The 17,193-nt window shown below is 36.6% G+C and overlaps 1 protein-coding gene across 1 annotated transcript in view; it reads left to right on the top strand.

Moving 5' to 3' along the window:
* The window catches only part of LOC126470181 (pyruvate dehydrogenase (acetyl-transferring) kinase, mitochondrial), a 375,871-nt gene that overhangs the window by 351,558 nt on the left and 7,120 nt on the right, over positions 1 to 17,193 (top strand). Inside the window, exons 5-7 of the mRNA XM_050097837.1 lie at positions 897 to 1,072; positions 7,959 to 8,073; positions 12,479 to 12,588. Of these exons, the coding sequence (XP_049953794.1) occupies positions 897 to 1,072; positions 7,959 to 8,073; positions 12,479 to 12,588 (401 nt within the window). The remainder of the gene's footprint in view (positions 1 to 896; positions 1,073 to 7,958; positions 8,074 to 12,478; positions 12,589 to 17,193) is intronic.

The following is a 17,193-nucleotide window of genomic DNA, read 5'->3' as shown; positions in this document are numbered from 1 at the left end:
ATGACTGGTGCCTTGCCCAATGACTCATTATGCTTTTGTTCATTGCCAGGTCCCCATAGACATTCTGCAAACCCCTAGAAGTATCTGAAATGCTATGATTTTCTGCTAGAAGAAACTCAATGACAGCTCTCTGCTTGGAACACACCTCCATTACAGGCACCATTTTGAAGGCTACATATAGTACCACCACCTATCAGAACTTCATGATACTGTAGGGGCTGAAATGGGAATATTCTATGTTCTCTCATAACAAATTCCTCTTTTTTTCTCCAACTGAAATTGACCAAAACAGAAGTGTCACATTACTTATTGAATGCTTGTCATATTATTGGGAAACATACATACTAGCAAGCTTAACTTTCCTCTTAGGTTTTTGGCTACTTTTGGCATGAGTCTGTTGGTTAGTAAAAAATCAAATTATGCGTTTATGCCCACCCTTCACTCTGAGACTTACCAAAAAAATCTCACATGTAGCTTCTCTTTCTATTTAGTGGATCTGAGTTTCTTGTCTACTGTTCATTACTCCACCTCCATTTGACATTAGCCTATCTATTTAACACACACTTATATTTATCACAAAAATCTCATTGAAATTGTTTCTGGGGTTTAACCAACTTTCTGTATGTACTATTATGTGAGCTCCACTGTGTTTTGGGAGTGCTTCAAACTCCAGCAATTTGTTGCGAGTTCTTTGGCTGCTAATCACTTGCGTTTTATTAGTCTCATCTGTGAGGGTGTCAGTTTGGAACTTAAATTAATACTTTGAGGTCTCTTAAGCTATCAGACCCTTGTATACACTCCACACCAAGTCAACTACCTGAGTACTAGTTCCTAAGGCATGTTTTGAATATTGTTACAGATCATTAATACTTTATATTTGTTTATATATTTCACAGCTCTTGAGATGAATGCTCCCATAAGAATCATCTATGTCCCATCACATCTTTTCCACATGCTGTTTGAGCTCTTCAAGAATTCAATGAGAGCAATCATGGAATTCCATGGAAACAGTGAAAACTATCCACCCATAGAGGTCAACATTGTGCTTGGGAGAGAAGATGTGTGTGTGAAGGTAATATATTCATCGTTGTGTAAAAGGAGAACTACAAGTGTTGGAAATGAATTTTCTTTAAATTTCTTTTAGTTGATTTTAATGTTTCATTTTTCATAGACTATGACATTTATTTTACTGCTACAATGTCGGTTACTATTCATCATCAGTTCTTTTTTTATTGCTTTAATCAATATATGTAGAGATACATAATTATATAAATAGACACAGACAGACAATAGTTTTTGATCCAGATATGAAATAAGTAACTTTTGTGAAAAGTTGATGTGTATCTGTGCTTTTATGGACAAGGTGAGAGATATAAATGACTGAAGAGATGAGCGTTTTGGTTATTTAGAATATTGTATTTTCTGACATAAATCTTTTTCAAAAATTAGATATACTGTAACTCCAGACAGGATGATGGAAAAATGCCACAGGATATAATCCGATATATTGACTCTGTCTCTTACCATTTATCTCCTGTTTTTCCTCTGCTGACTGTAGAGACTGAACTGTGTGTGAGTTTGGAGGTGTCAGATGTAACTGAAAAACTGGAACATAAGTAAGCAATTAGGGTGAAGCTTCAATTTTGTAAATGCATACATACCAAGTAACAGTATTGTGTATACAGTTTTATACTGTTCTGTTTTGGAAGCAAAGTTAAAGATGTGTAGGTACACTGTGTATTTTATAATGGTGCTAAAAATGTTATTAAATCTGATGACTAGATTTAAAAATGAAAATAATGTTCTTGTGAAGTTGGCTTGCTTAGACATTAATGGTATTTTATAGTGTAGTTAATGGCTTGTACTCAGTTGTCATTGATAGGGGGTGGCACATTCTAACTGTCACAAAAGTGACTAAGAATTTACAATTCTTTGTAGGTCTCACATTGGTGGTGTTCTTGTGGATCAGCCAATATGTGGAACTGCAGTATGTGACCTCACTTCAGCTATCCACCCTATAGAGAAAAAACTTAAAAGGTGATGGAGCAGGGGCAAACATGATTTATTAGTTAGGATCTGCAGTGCAATAAGATGGTTTGCTGATGAGTCTGTTGTCTACAGGAAAATATAGTCACTAAATGATCATAAGGAAATGCAAGAAGATTTTGGCAAAATTTTGGTCAGTGTGATGAATGGCAGTGTGGATAGATACAAAACAATGTATATAACAAAACAAAAGGACCTGATAGTATCAAATTGGAAGATTAATGGTGAAAATCTTGAGCTTGTCACATTGTGTAATACTGGATAAGATATGGAAGGGAATGAACACGTAAAATTAGTATTGGGGAAAGTGAATGGGAGATCTGGATTTATTGGAAAGATTCAGGACAGTGCAGTGCATCTGTATAGAAAGTAGCATTAGAAGATTGTAATGCAACCAAATTTACAATACTGTTCCAGCATTTGGCATCCACATGACAATAGACATCAAAAAAGTTCAGAAATGAACCAATAGGATCATAAGAGGATGGTATAATTCATATAAAAGTTAAGATAAATGCTTGAGGAATTAAATGGGAATCCTTGAATGAAAGATGGTGTAATTCTTGTGAAACTCTATTGCGAAAATTTTGGGAGCTGATGTCTGATCTCACATTCCTTGGCAATATGTTTTGTGCAACTATTCACAAAATGAAAGTAACATGTCTAATTTCTCCCCATTGGTGTACATGTCTGCATGCAAGGAATGTTTAAGCAGAAATTACCTGCCAATAGTTGATACTGTTCCTATTATTTCTGCAGTTAAAAGACTTGATACAATGACATAGCCTGGCACAAGCATGTTCAAAATGCAATAGCCAATTCCAGCTGACTTGTCTTTCTATTTTACAATATTTCTGAGAGTCTTTTGCAATGAACTTCAGCCTCAACATTAACAAGCATTATATCACTGTACTTACCTTTTCAAGCACTTTTGGAAGCTGTTAAAAAAATGTATCATTCTATTTAAAAAATCAGACTCAGTTCAATATCTCAATACGACAATTAAGGCTCTATGTCATATACCAAAGTACATGCCCCTTAGTGTATTATCATTTACTCAAAATCTTGTTTTGATATCTGAAACCATTCACAAAATAAAAGGGGTGATATGTCTTACATGACTCACCCAGTATATTCAATTTTTGACAAAATAATTTAATTGGATAGGTAAAAAATCTACTCACCAAGTGGTGACAGAACACATACACAAAAGATAGTTGTAATTAGGCAAGCTTTCAGAGCCAGTAGCTCCTTCTTCAGGTAGAGGGATTCAAGGGGAAGGAAGAGGGGTGAAGGAAAAGAACCGGAGTGGTCTAGGAAATTGGGTAGACTGTGGGTCAGGGAGACTTACCACACGGGATGAGGAGGAAAGACTGATTGTTGGGGAGTGCATTGAATGAGATTTTAAAATGTGAGAGCTTAAAGGTGGAATACAGAGATTACTGCTTAAACATCATTCATGAGTTAATAAGAGTGAAAAGCTAAGTGCATTGTACATAACAGAAGTGGGAGGGGGCGGCAAAAAATACATGGGCAAGTCAATGAAAGATGTAGAAAACTAAAATGGAGTGAAGAAAAGAGGAGTTACTGTGAATAAATGCTGAGACAGAAGAAATTAACGTAAATTAAGGCCAGGTGGGTGGCGAGAACCAAGGACATGTTGTAGCAATTGGTTCCTACCTGTGGAGTTTTGAGAAACTAATGTCTGGGTGAAGAATCCAGATGGCACGTGTGGTGAAACAGGTGCCAAGGTCACGATTGTCATGTTGTAGCACGTTCTCTGCAACAGTATATTGCGTGTTGCCAGTGTATACCCTCTGCCTATGCCCATTCATCCTAATTGATAATTTCATGGTAGTCATGCTGATGTAAAAGGCTGAACAGTGTTTACATAACAGCTGGTGTATGACATGTGTTGTTTCACATGTGACTCCGCCTTTGGTAGTCACAGGGGCATGTATGAAATGATGTGTGGCTGTGGCAGAGTGTATGTAGGCAAAATGGAAAGGATTGTTAAAGAATGTATTAAGGAACACTAATGCCACATGTGGCTGAAAAAAAGTATGAAATTGGCAGTAGTGGACACTGATTTCATTAAGGTACATGTACTGGCTCAGGAAACCAACATTTATAGAAGAAAAGTCCAAGAAGTGATTGAAATGTCTAAGAACGCATGTAACTTCAATAGACAGGGTGCCTATAGGCTTCTGGTATCATGGCTCCCTGCCATCAAGGAAGTGAATGTGCTGCCCCAGCGTCCGAGCAGTACAAACAGCACCCTGGAAGCCACCTCTAAAGGCAATAATATTCCCCCTCTCCTGTTCTGCCTGTTTCCCTTCTAGCCAATGATGTGGGCCCACCAATAGCAGCAGGAGGAATTTTAACCAATAAATCTTCTCCAGCGTAAGTACAGGAAAAATCCATTTCTAATCATTGACTTTGGCCAGGAAAAATCCATTTCTAATCATTGACTTTGGCCCATCAATGGTAGCCACAGGGAGTTTAGCCAATAGCCCCCTTCTGACATGCACACAGAAAAACTTATCTTACTATCCAGTGACAATGGCCCACCGATAGTAGACCAAGATTTTTACCCAGTAATACCACTCCTCCAGCACAAGTACAGGAAAACTCCCCTTTATAAGAGAAAGCAATACTGGTCTCTTGACAGTGTTGCGTCTACAGTGGACACTACAAAATCCAGAAGAAGATGCCAGCAGAGAGTTTGAAAGATCAGTTCTTTGAAGAAATATGATGCAGCCTAACATAAAGATTATTTTGATTTCATTTCCTTATTTCTTACTTAATATGTGGTAGTTGTAAGTATTTGTTATGTGCATACTGCAGCCATCAAAAATTATTACAGGAAACATAAAACTATCTGTATTGTAAAGTATGAGTGTATGATTATGCACATGTGAAAAGCCAGGCCCGACAAAAAGATGAAACATATAGGTTTGAGGTTTTAAAAAAGTCTTTGAGTAGATGACAATTTCCATCATTTTACCCTCTTCCATGCTGCAAAATCCCTCGACTTACACAAGCAGATGTTGTCAGCTGATGTTGCTTCCTCCTGCTCACTAATGTACTGCAACACTGCCTCAGTCATCTTGAACCCTTCTGGATGTGGAATGAGATTTCTCCTCCCCTTTGGTTGCTCCCCCCTGCATCACCATTTCCACAATGTCATTGCCAGTTATTTACTTATCTTCATCATTTGTAACACATTCCATGACATCCTCAGCTTCGATGTCCTCACAGCCCAATACATTTTTGAGCAACAAAACAGTATCATTGTTTACATATTTTACGTCTGAGTCACACATGCATTTGAAGTTAAAATGTCCACTTTCATGGCCTAAAAGAATTTTCCTAGACCTTACAAGTGATATCTTCAGAATCTCTTCCCATGATGTGGCCAGCCATCTTATGACATCTAGCAAGTAAGTCCTCTTCAGAATAGTTCTACAGCCTTCCTGTATTCAGCCATATATATTGCTAATATCAATGAACTGAGGAGATGGTGGTGATATATCTTCTTTAGCATTTAAAGGATGCCCTTCTCCATCAGCTGACAAAGAGCACCTACATTTGGTAGTAAAAGTAAAGCTTTGATAACTCCATCTGTGACTACATCACTGCCAGGATGCAAAGGTGCATTACGAAGAAGCAGCAAAGCTTTCATCGGTGAACTGTTGTCTTTCAGATGTTTCTCTACAGCTGGTGAAAACTCGTTTTGGCACCAGGTTTTAAAGGTTTCTGAATTCATCCATGCTTTCTTTTGATGAGCTGATATTTGAGACTTTTGAAAGCTCTAGTTTTCTGTTATTTTCTTATTAATGGAAGGCTAAGCTTGTGGTTGCCAGTTGTTTTACTGCAAGCCAGTATAGTAATTCATTCCTTACTTTTCTTTTATCTGGGTGCCGCAGCTTCCTTTTTTGAAGAAAATGTTTTTGTACACATCATCTTGTAATTTAAACCACTCTCATTGCAGCTGTACATCTATCCACCAGTAATTCCCTCCTTGTCAATTAAATGTGAAGGAGTGTCTTTAAATAATGGCACAGCTTCCTTGTCAGCAGATCAAGCCTCTCCATTAATGGTAATCTGGCAGATACCAATTTGTTTTTACCACTGATCCAGCCATTAATCACTGGCTGAATATTCTCATTCTATTTGCTTCTGAAATTGCAACACTTTTTCCTGCAGTTTATTTTTCCTTTTCCTTAAATTTTTATGCCACAAAAATGAAGCTTCCTCAACTTCTTTGTGCTTATCTTTCAGCATTGTCTTCCTTACTTTTATTCCATTTCCACTAGCTTGGGGAGCACACCAGTTTTCAATTTCTGTACATTTTTTCTTCTAGTATCCAATTGCACTTTTCCTATCCAACTCCAAAGCAATAGTTTTGGCTGATAACCCAGAATCGAGTTGCAGTAAAGGCATGTAGTTTCAAATCCATAGTCACTCCAAGTTCTTTTCATTTATCACCATTTTCAAACAGTTAAATTGAAACATAAATGACCACACAAAACCACAGTTTAACAATGCATGCATGGACATCTGATATGCAGCTGGAGAAACCATAAGATACATACAATAAATTAATCCTCATTTTATCACAGAGAAGTATTATGATATTAATTAGGTAGACTGCATTAAGCAGGCTGATAGAATGGATGCCAGTCAGTCATGAGCTGGGTAGTTGAGGGCCTACTGTACATTGTGCGAATATATAGTCCCGTCAGGAAACAAAATAAAATCAGGATGTGATTTAGTGGAGCAGAAGACTGGTGGAACCAGAAAAGAGGATTAGTTGCTAGCTTTAAAAGTGAAAATGTGTATGGCATCTTTAGTAAATATTTTGTGCCCATTAGTTACAACATAAGCTTCAGTAAACAATTCTCTTGATTATCTGCAAAAAGTCTTTTATAAACAACAACCACTTTACAAAAATAAATAATAAAATCTTTAAAATCATAATGATAAAGTATCAACATAATCAATAAGAGAATCTTCTTGTGAGTTTATTAACATCTCAAACTTTTAGCATAATGAGTAATTTATCCCTGGAACCATTCAAGATCAGCTGAAAGATCCTGACTTCAAGTCTCTGTACAATGAAGTTAGCTAAAAAAAATTACCATTAAACTTTCACCAAATTTCACTTTTATCAACATTCTCTAGAACTGCATTTTTTTCAAATATACAACAAAGCAGATTCTTTTTCATCTAACTAGAAACAACATATTGTCCAACCTGTAGATTGGGTTTTTGAATCTTTTCTGATACTGAAAATGTGCTCTGAATGCTAAATACTATTTTGTCAGATGGTTAGGTGTTGATCACTGTATTTTAAGATTATCTGGTCATAATCATCATATACTGCTTAGAAAGGCAGAAATGTAACTGTGGCTGGTTATCTATCACTGTTGGATCATTTGACGTGTGTACAGAATGAAAAGCCACCAATATTGGCATGTAGATGAATTGCTGAAAAAAAAAGAGAGAAATGAAAAGAATTAACCATATCTATATGAAGGCGTAAGATGAATATACGTTCATGTAGGCATCAGGCTTGTTTACCAGATATTATAACTGAGCTGTCAATTCAATTCATCACTTTATATTGGAAGTAGGTTTATTATTGAAGCACAATCAAAAATACAGATACAGGTTAACTGTCTCCTGAAAGATGAACATTTCTGTTTCTCCCCAACACAGAATTATTTAGAGTTGTACAACTACTTTGTTAAGAAGAATGTCACAAATTATTCCAGAACTATTGAATATGGTATTACGAATACTGACAAAAGATCAGAAACATCCCCTCAAAAGTGAAGAAAAAAAAACTATGTTCTACTAGGGTTTCAATTTGTGATTTTTGTTCCATGTCTTTAATTCTGTTTCAGGTTTCAGACAAAGGTGGTGGAATTCCCCGAAGTGCAACTGATCAGTTGTTTCATTACATGTACTCCACAGCTCCACAGCCACCCAAATCTGATGCTCACACTGTACCCCTTGCAGGTAAAGTACAATTTGTGCAAGGAAGGGAAAATATTAAATTTTGTTGTATTCCATTTGCACATCCCTGTTTATGTTTCAGAGTATAATTATTCAAACTTCTGTGTTAAAACAAATCATCTAATGTGGACATCAGTCCATCAAAATCAGATGTGTGTTTTGTAAAATAGTGAGTACTGATACAATATTATTTAAAAAGAAAAATGCAGTGTCCAGAATTTTGTTTCTCACTTGTCTTCACTATATAGTGCTATGTTGTACAATGATGATTCAAAACATTATGGCAGCTGCCCACCGGAAGATTTAATGATGCTTGGTAGTGTTACAGGCACATGAAGCAATAAGAAAGGTATATATGCAGAGCACAGATGAGTTGGGAATCATTGTAGTGATGATACAGGCTACAGAGGGAGAAATCCATGGACATTAGTGACTTTGACAAGGGACGGAGATTGTTATATCCTGGACCCTGTGAGTGAGCATCGTGCAAACAGCAAAACTGGTTGGCTGTTCTCGTGTTACTGTCATGAGCATTTGGTAAAGTGTTTGAATAATGGTGAAAGCATGAGCAGGTGACAAGATGTTGGGACATCCAAGCCTCATCACAGAACATGGAGATCGTAGGCTTGCCCTCTCCATAAAGCAGGGTTGGTGGCACTCTGTAGCAGGTCTGATGACAGAGTACAGTGCTGGTTCAGACAAAAGTGTTTCAATACACACCATTCAGTGCACATTTTTGAACTTCAGGAACTGCAGCAGATGACACCTACATGCACCCATGTTGACTCAATGACATCATCAGTTAAGATTGCAGTGGGCACGGGCTCATCGAGATTGGACTGTAGGTGAAAACATGTTGCCTGGTCACATGAATCACTTTTCTTGTTATGCCAGGTTACAACTGTGCCAAGATATGTCATCATCCAAATGAACAACTGCTGTAAATATGATATGTGATAGTAATCAAAGGCATGATGACAGCTTTGGGCTATGTGAGCATTATTGCAAAACATCTGCCTCCCTCAATGATTGATGTTTCCCCAATGGAGATAGCATCTTCCAGCAGGATAACTGTCCATCTCACTAGACCAAAATCACACTGCAATGATTTGAGGAGCATGATAGTGAAGTATCATTAATGCCTTGGCTACCAAATTTGTCTGATCTGAACCCGATGGAACACATCTGGGACGCTATCAGGGACCAGGTCCATGCCCACAAACCACTGGCCCTTAATTTACAGAAACTGTGTGACTTGTGCATAGGCATCTTGTGCCATGTAACTATGGAAGCCTATCAAGCACGTAAAATCCACATCATGCAGAATCGCTGCTGTATTGCATTCCAAATGTGGACCAATGCATTATTAACCAGATGGTCAACAATGGCCTGATTCATCAGTGCATAGTGTTGATATTGTAAATGGTACTTTTTAATAAAACTTGTGTGTATTGTAATTTGTAAGATAAAAAAGGGCATTTTATAGATAAAGTGATTACTATGTAGGTAAAAACAGGTGTGAAGTAACTGGGAATATCATCCTTCTGAATTTTTTCATACAGAGTACATAGGCAGTTCAAGAGGAAAGAAAAGTAAGTCATTTGCTGGAACAGGTAGAGTTTCATGCCGAAAGGGAGACTGAAGGATGTAGCAAAGTAGAGCTTGACATGAAGCAGTGAGACTGGAATTGGAGGAAACATTTATTGTTGGTGAATGACTTTGATTTCACTCAAGTGACAGTTAGTGAAGTGGCTCTGCCTACAGTAGTGCTGTTCTTTCAAGGGTGGTGCTGTTTCAAGCTCCTTAATTTGCTGCTCTGTCACTTTCCACACTCTCAGAAGAGTATGTATGAGGCAAAAATACTTTTAAAATTAGCAAGTCACAGAACTGATTTACTTCAGGTAATATGTACCATATGTAAGTGATGTATGGTAATAAACTGCATGTTTTGCAATAGTATGGACACTTTGAAGGTTTGCACTGCAAGGCTCCCAGTGGACAAATCACAAACATTATTCTGTGCATCTTTAGATCTGCTGGTAGTTGCTGTTGTTTTCAGTGTGAGCACTGGTTTTGTGCAGCTCTCCTTGCTGTCTATTCTGTGTAAACCTCTTCATCTCTGCATAACTACAGCAACCTACATCCATTAGAAGTTGCTTCCTGTAGTCAAACAATGGTCTTCTGGTACAATTTTTACCACTCAAATTCCTACCATTCCCTAATTCATTATTTTTTGATGCCCAAGATGTATTGTATTCACTAACCTCTTCTTTTACTCAAGTTGTGTCATAAATTTATTTTATCCTCAATTCAGTTCAGTGCTTCTTCATTAATTGCCTGATCTACCTACCTAATCTTCATCATTCATCTATAATACCACATTTCAGAAGCTTGTATTCTCTTATTTCATTAACTGTTTATCATACTCATTTCATTACCATCACTTTAGAAATGTCTCCTAAACTCATAAGTTTATATTTGATGTTAACAAATTTCTATTTTTCAGAAGCCCTTTTCTTTCCATTGTCGGCATGCATTCTATATCCTCTTCACTACCTGGGCCATCATCTTTTCCTTTACTGTCCAAGTAACAAAACTTGGCTATGTTTAGTATCTCATTTAGTAATCTAATTATATCAGCATCACCTGATTTAATTTGACTGCATTCCATTACCCTTGTCATACTTTTGATGTTGTTAATCTTATAACCTCTTTTCAAGACATTGTCCATATGCATTATAGCCAAGGGCTTAAGCAGTTTCAAACAGTATTGCTATAGCATTTAATTTGTTGGTCTTGGGGGTGTTACAATGAAATCAAGAAAGAATATGATCAACTTGCTGTACAATTTTTCAGACCGTGTTTAATCAGCAGACATTTTCTAGGGGAGCAGTTTCATCATCATATTGAAGATGCATCCTACTGAGATTAACAGTTTTCATTAGTCTTACTACTGTAGGAGGACTGAAGTGTGACATACAAATAGATAGAGAACCCTGTGGTCCTCTCTGAACCTGCAGTTCACACCTTTCTGTAAGACCACACTTTAATGCAGAATCTGTGTCCATTTTGGATACCATACTTCTTGCTGGAGGAGCAAATTAATTCTTTCTCCCTCATGATGCAAATAAATGCTCAAAAATTCTGAAGTGATCTATCTTATTATGAGAATTGCATTTTTTTTGCAGCTTGTGAAATCTGAGTGTATTGCCAGTACATTGCAACGAAGTCACTTAAAAAGAAGGGAGTGTAGAAAGATGAGGATGTGTTTTCACCACTATAAGATACTGAATTCATGAAATGCAGTAACTGGGGATTTACATGCTGAACAGTGTCAATCTTAAGTCACAGAAGAGCATAATAATGTCTATCAAAATGAACCTTCTTTGACTGCAGAGCTGCTGTAAGTGAGAGACCATTAATGTGTTTAACTATTTCAAATTGCTTGCAGAAAAAAATAAAAAAAAGTGAGTGATTTTGAAGTGTTGTGGGATGCACTGAATGCAGTGGAAATTAATCATATACAAAAGTATATAGCTTGGGGGCTATTGTAAATTGTTCCAAGTGATCATTGTGCATATCCTCTGTAGACAGTTCAGTGGTAACTGCATAAGTATGTAAAATGATGTTTCTTCCAAATGAGCGTGAAGCTTGACTAGGATGCTGGTTAAAATGTTAAAAAGAAATAAAGAAACTGAGATGAGTGACAAGACAGAAATGTAGGTACTTTAGAACACGACTGGTCTCTGAAAAGTTCGATGGACAGATTAAATGATAACATAATGTATGTGTAATGCATACAGTGGAGCACCAAGTTCAGTGAAATGGACATGTTCAGATGAGACTTGGAACCTGATACCCCAGCTAATGAATTGTGCTCTGAAGAAGAAGCAGCACTCGGATTCTCTATTATAGTGGGAGTTAATTCTTTACCATTTCTACATGAGTTATTTTGGTGTATCTAATACTAAATATGTGCTTACTGTTAACAATCAATCAGCCAAATTGAACCATGAGCCATCTACTGAATGAGAGGTTTGTATTTATGATAAGTTAAAAATATGAAATGACATAACTACCTGTTCAGTAAAAACTGAAATAATATGAGCATATGAATGGCCATTTTGAGACCGTTCTGCACAGATATTTTCGCCCCCAACTGGATAATAAATGAGAGGCTATGTAGTTTCTACAAGCTGGATAGTGCTTCAAAGTAAATTTTAAGTGACAGATCCTTTGTAAGCTTATCTTCTGTATTAATGTAATTTTCACAGTAAGTTCATGCCAATGACCAATCAGCGTAGATGCTGTAATTTCAAAATTTATGTGAAGTAGCAATTTATTAAGCAATTTAAATTTTCTGTCACTCTCCACCATCAAAATTGAGTCATAATTGAACTTTTTCTAGGTTACGGTTATGGTCTCCCAATTTCTCGTCTGTATGCGAGGTATTTCCATGGGGATTTGATGCTGCTTTCCTGTGATGGATATGGAACAGACACTATAATTTACATGAAGGTTTGATATATATTATTCTGTGGGTTTTCTTTTTAAGTTTATGGTCAATTTGAAAGAAAAAAGTAATTTCTATGCACAGATATTGAATTATGTAAAATTCTAACCATGACACACAAAATCATGGAAAGATGTTTGCTGTAGTCTCTCACAAATCATGAATAGTAAGAAACGAGAGGGTCTAGGATGAGAAACTGATGGAAACAAGCAAAGGACTCTGTACAGCTGAAGCCAGATCTCGATGATAGAGTGCTCACTTGTGCAGTCCACCAACCTGACTAATGCAGATAACAAGTTTATAAAGAGTTTCTTTTAAAGTTAATTTCCATTTATATAGCAGTGATTTGTACCATAAGCCTCAACATCAAATCTCGCTGCTTTTCTACAATTAGCAATAGATCACAACTGTCTTTCACATTAAGTTTCCTTTCTCTACAAGAACACTGAATACTTGATAAAGAACCTCAATGACTAGTGTAAACAATGCATGTATGTATTCCACAGTCTTTCCACGTCTCATCTTCTGTACTTTTTTGGAGTCTTGATAGATTTCACATATTATTCTCTTCGACTGTTATTTCATTCTTTCACTTTTGAAAATGTTCTGCACTCAAATGTGGAAATTATGGGAAGTTTACAGTCAGAATACCATGCAGATTCATAGATAGAATGAAAATGCTAACTGTAAGTACTTAAAGCTCTTAACCCATTCCCCTCTTCCTCACTACCAAAATAAAGTCATATTCTTATTTCTCCCAACATGTGGTTCATTATTAGCTAGGTATTGATCCTCCCCTCTAATCTTTGTTAGTGATAGATGATGGAAAATATTCCATTGAAAGTAGGTAACCAAACTGATATCTTTGTCTGGAAATCAATTGAATGAATGAACTGAATGAAGGTTGGTTCTTCGTAAATAACCTTTCATCTGATTTTGCGAAAATTTGTAGTATATTCAGCTGCATTCGACAACAAAAGTCACATCAGTGGATGCCTCGGGAGTCGTACAGGCTTAAAGTGAAACCACTACTGTAGTGTTGTTATTTACAATTTAAAAAAGAAACTGTTTGTTTTTTGTTTGTATAACATTTAAATTTATATATTTATGACAGGTAAAATGTAAGAATATATTACTACCTTGTAAAGTACTTATGGAAAGGAGTCCAGTGACAACAATGAATACAAAGATGTCAGATTCATTTTATCTTGGGTGCAAGTACAACAGTTCTATGGATCAAAAGGACTTTCTTGCTTTTAACAGAAATGGGAGAAACCAGTGTAAAAGTTATTAAAATTTCTGGACTTCTGTAGCTGATTGCTGTTGTAGTAGCAGCTAGTAGAAGAGTGGAGAAACAAGTACGTTGATAGGTGGCAGAGGCAATTCCACAAAAAGAAAAAAAATCACTGTTTTAATATCTTTGACTAATAAAACTGTTTATTCTTCATTTTAAATGGCATCTAAGCTCACCTACAGGTGTAAGTTGAAACATTCCTGGTTCTTTTGTTGCTAAAGTCAGTGTTAACTAAACACACTTAAATTCATAAGTCTTGAGAAAACTTTGACAATTCTAATAATAGATTTATTTATAAACAAACCTATTGTTTCTACAGTTGCAGGCTTTCAAAAACCATTTATAATGGATCAAATCAGATTTCTTCAAATCTGTAATTTTTTGCTCATTTCTGAATATTATTGGACAGGAGTTTCATTAATTTCATGATCTGTCATAATAATCATAATATCTGAAATGTTACTGAAAATTATGGCCCAGATTGCAATATATTGTCAGGCTGTAATTGGTTTCATATTACATAACCATACAACCTAGAATGAATATATAAATGTCAACATATGAAGCATGTGCACGAATAATGCTGTATGGCACATTTTGCAGTTGTTGGGAAATTGACAAAAACTGTTAGTTCCAGAGAATTAATATGATATAATAATGTAATAGCAGATATGTATTGTTTGTGCATACAGACTGTGGAAAATACTAATTTCTGGTTTTTAAAATTGCACTAAGCACAGATTTTTCAAAAATAATTAAGTTTTAAAATGGAATAACGCTGTATGGCAATGGATATACAGTGTTATTCCAGATCAGCCAGTGCTCTGCTGTAATTATAAGGTGTCTAGAATCCAAAAATAGTAAGTAAGAGATTTAAAACAAGATACTAAATAATATTTATTGTAAACTGAATTGCTTGATCTTAAAATAAAACATTAGTTTATCAAGTTTCGGCTCAAATCTAGTACATTATAGTCAGTTGTCACACTGCAGGTTTTCATAAAACTGCCTGTATTTTGGTTCCATATATTTCGTCATGTCCAATAGATCCCTTTTCTTCTCCTTATGAACTTTCAGTGTCCCGTTATAGAGCAACCGGAATTCAGAAGGCAATGGACAATTTTTTATTTGATGTTCACAACCATGCTTTACAATACAGTGTGTTTCCCATGGGCGAAGCACATTGTGGGTACGGCGCTTACTTAAACCTCGAGGATCGTCACTACACAGCTTCAACCAAAGTACATCGGTAATTTTCAAAGCAGCCGGGATCCTATGTCCTTGAAGTCTTCCACAATCATCTCGTGAATGGTCAGTTTTGAAGGATCGACAAAGGCCTCAGCAATGACGTGCTTCCATTCTGAAGGAACCATAACTTTTGACTCTTTCTTTTCTCGATGACTGCAAAATCCCTGTCACAAGGTAGGAAACTGTGACTCGAACATAAAAGTTCTGATGTATTTCTGTAAAATACTTGCAGCTGATCAGATAGAAATAAAGCGCTAAAACTCTCCAGTTGTTGTTGTGCCCGACACAGCGGTCAGACCAAACAATCAGTTTTCATTCCATACCTTTTCAAGCGTATCACAGTTGTGCGTCACAAATTTAAGCAGACAGGAAACTATTTCGGCTGAACCTCTCCTTGCGGTGGATTCATCCCACAAATTTACGGTGGATTCCAGTACCAACGTCATGAATCGTGAAATTATACGATGACAGCTGTCTCTGGTAGAATACTGTGGAATGAATCAATGTAGGACAAAGTAAAACCTGTTGTAGGTCGACACATATAACATGTATATTTTATTCCTCTTAGCCATTTCCATATCGTTTTTTAGGACTTTGTATGCTTGGTCTACCCTTGAATGATGCAACTGACTCTCAATTTTGATCTTGTGCAGTTCTATATCATCTGAAGCTGCAGTCATTTTCTTAAACAACAAATTGCACAGCCTGCAAGTATCTGATCTAGGTGTTCCAAAATGCAGAATAAAATCTGTTTGAAACATACTTTGATAGTATGACCTGCTTATTGACTTATCAGGAAACTTTTCGGTAAACAACCGATACATTCTACAGAGGTTGAGATCGGGGTGCTGACATTCTTTTGAGGATTTATTCCTGCTGTAATGGTTCATCTGCTTTGGGTAACTCGATATGTGTTGCCAAATAAGAGCCCTGTCGTCATTTGATATGGCGTGTGGCCTATTGCAATGTTTTCCTCTACCGTCTTTAGGAGTGGTTATTTCACCTTTTACTTTACATTGCAGAGCCTGCATTCATCACTGGGTGATGGAGAATATGTCAAGCAATGTTTTTTGACACACTTCTTTTGAGTAAACTTTGTATTTGAAAGAAGCTTCTTTCCGTGAAGTATCGTCTGTCTTACCTCTCTTGAGCCTGGGTGGCACGCCTATTTCCATGGATTTTATTAAGTATATGGACTGCTCATCATATGTTAAGGCATGATATTCTTCGTACAGGTTTATGTCATTGCATCCTTCTTTTGAGCACTCTTCTGCATTGCATACACGATCCTGGATCACAAAAACAATCACTATTACTACCTAATATTTAACTAGATTATCAAATTTCACATTCTCTTTTAATAATATAGCCTTATTCAGACTGAGTATTCTATTTTTTCACCAATGATAACTACAGAACTGTAGTTAATTTCATTCACGTTACATACTTTTACTGTAATGTTTTCAGAAGATACACATAACATGTCATTAGAGCCATGTACTCTACAGGACACATCGCTCCTTTACAGGACACATATGCTTCTCTAAAGACATACACCTTTTTACAAAACCTGTACAGCATTATTCCACTCACCTGTGTTGGAGGCTGTTTCGCAGGAACTACCTTTCCTTTTCATGATTTATGCTCCAGTCCAGCCTCACGAAGCCTTTTCCTCTTAATATCCTGCCAATGTTAATTTTCCTTTTCCATGCATTATTTGCACGTTTCAAACCACTTGCTGTAAGTGTCACCTTGCTGCACTCCGCCATTCTTGTAACATACAGCATGGTTCACGCAGAGGCGCGAAAACTGTGCACGGCTCGTCGCTGTTAAGTGCTTCCCTCGGATGGTGAATCTGTCAATTATAACAGCAGGCGATGCAGACTGCCATATACAGCATTATTCCACGCAATTCTACGAAATGTCAAAATGTGCCATACAGCATTATTCGTGCGCGCGCTTCATATAATGATATCACACCACAATTATAAAGAATGAGAATAATATTTGAACATTGTTTCAAATATCGGCCCTCACATATTTCACACATAGCACTGTTAAGGTGTTT

Source organism: Schistocerca serialis, chromosome 3 (genome assembly GCF_023864345.2).
Source record: "Schistocerca serialis cubense isolate TAMUIC-IGC-003099 chromosome 3, iqSchSeri2.2, whole genome shotgun sequence".
In the NCBI taxonomy this organism is placed as follows: domain Eukaryota; kingdom Metazoa; phylum Arthropoda; class Insecta; order Orthoptera; family Acrididae; genus Schistocerca; species Schistocerca serialis.
This window is presented reverse-complemented; position numbering and strand designations above follow the sequence as displayed.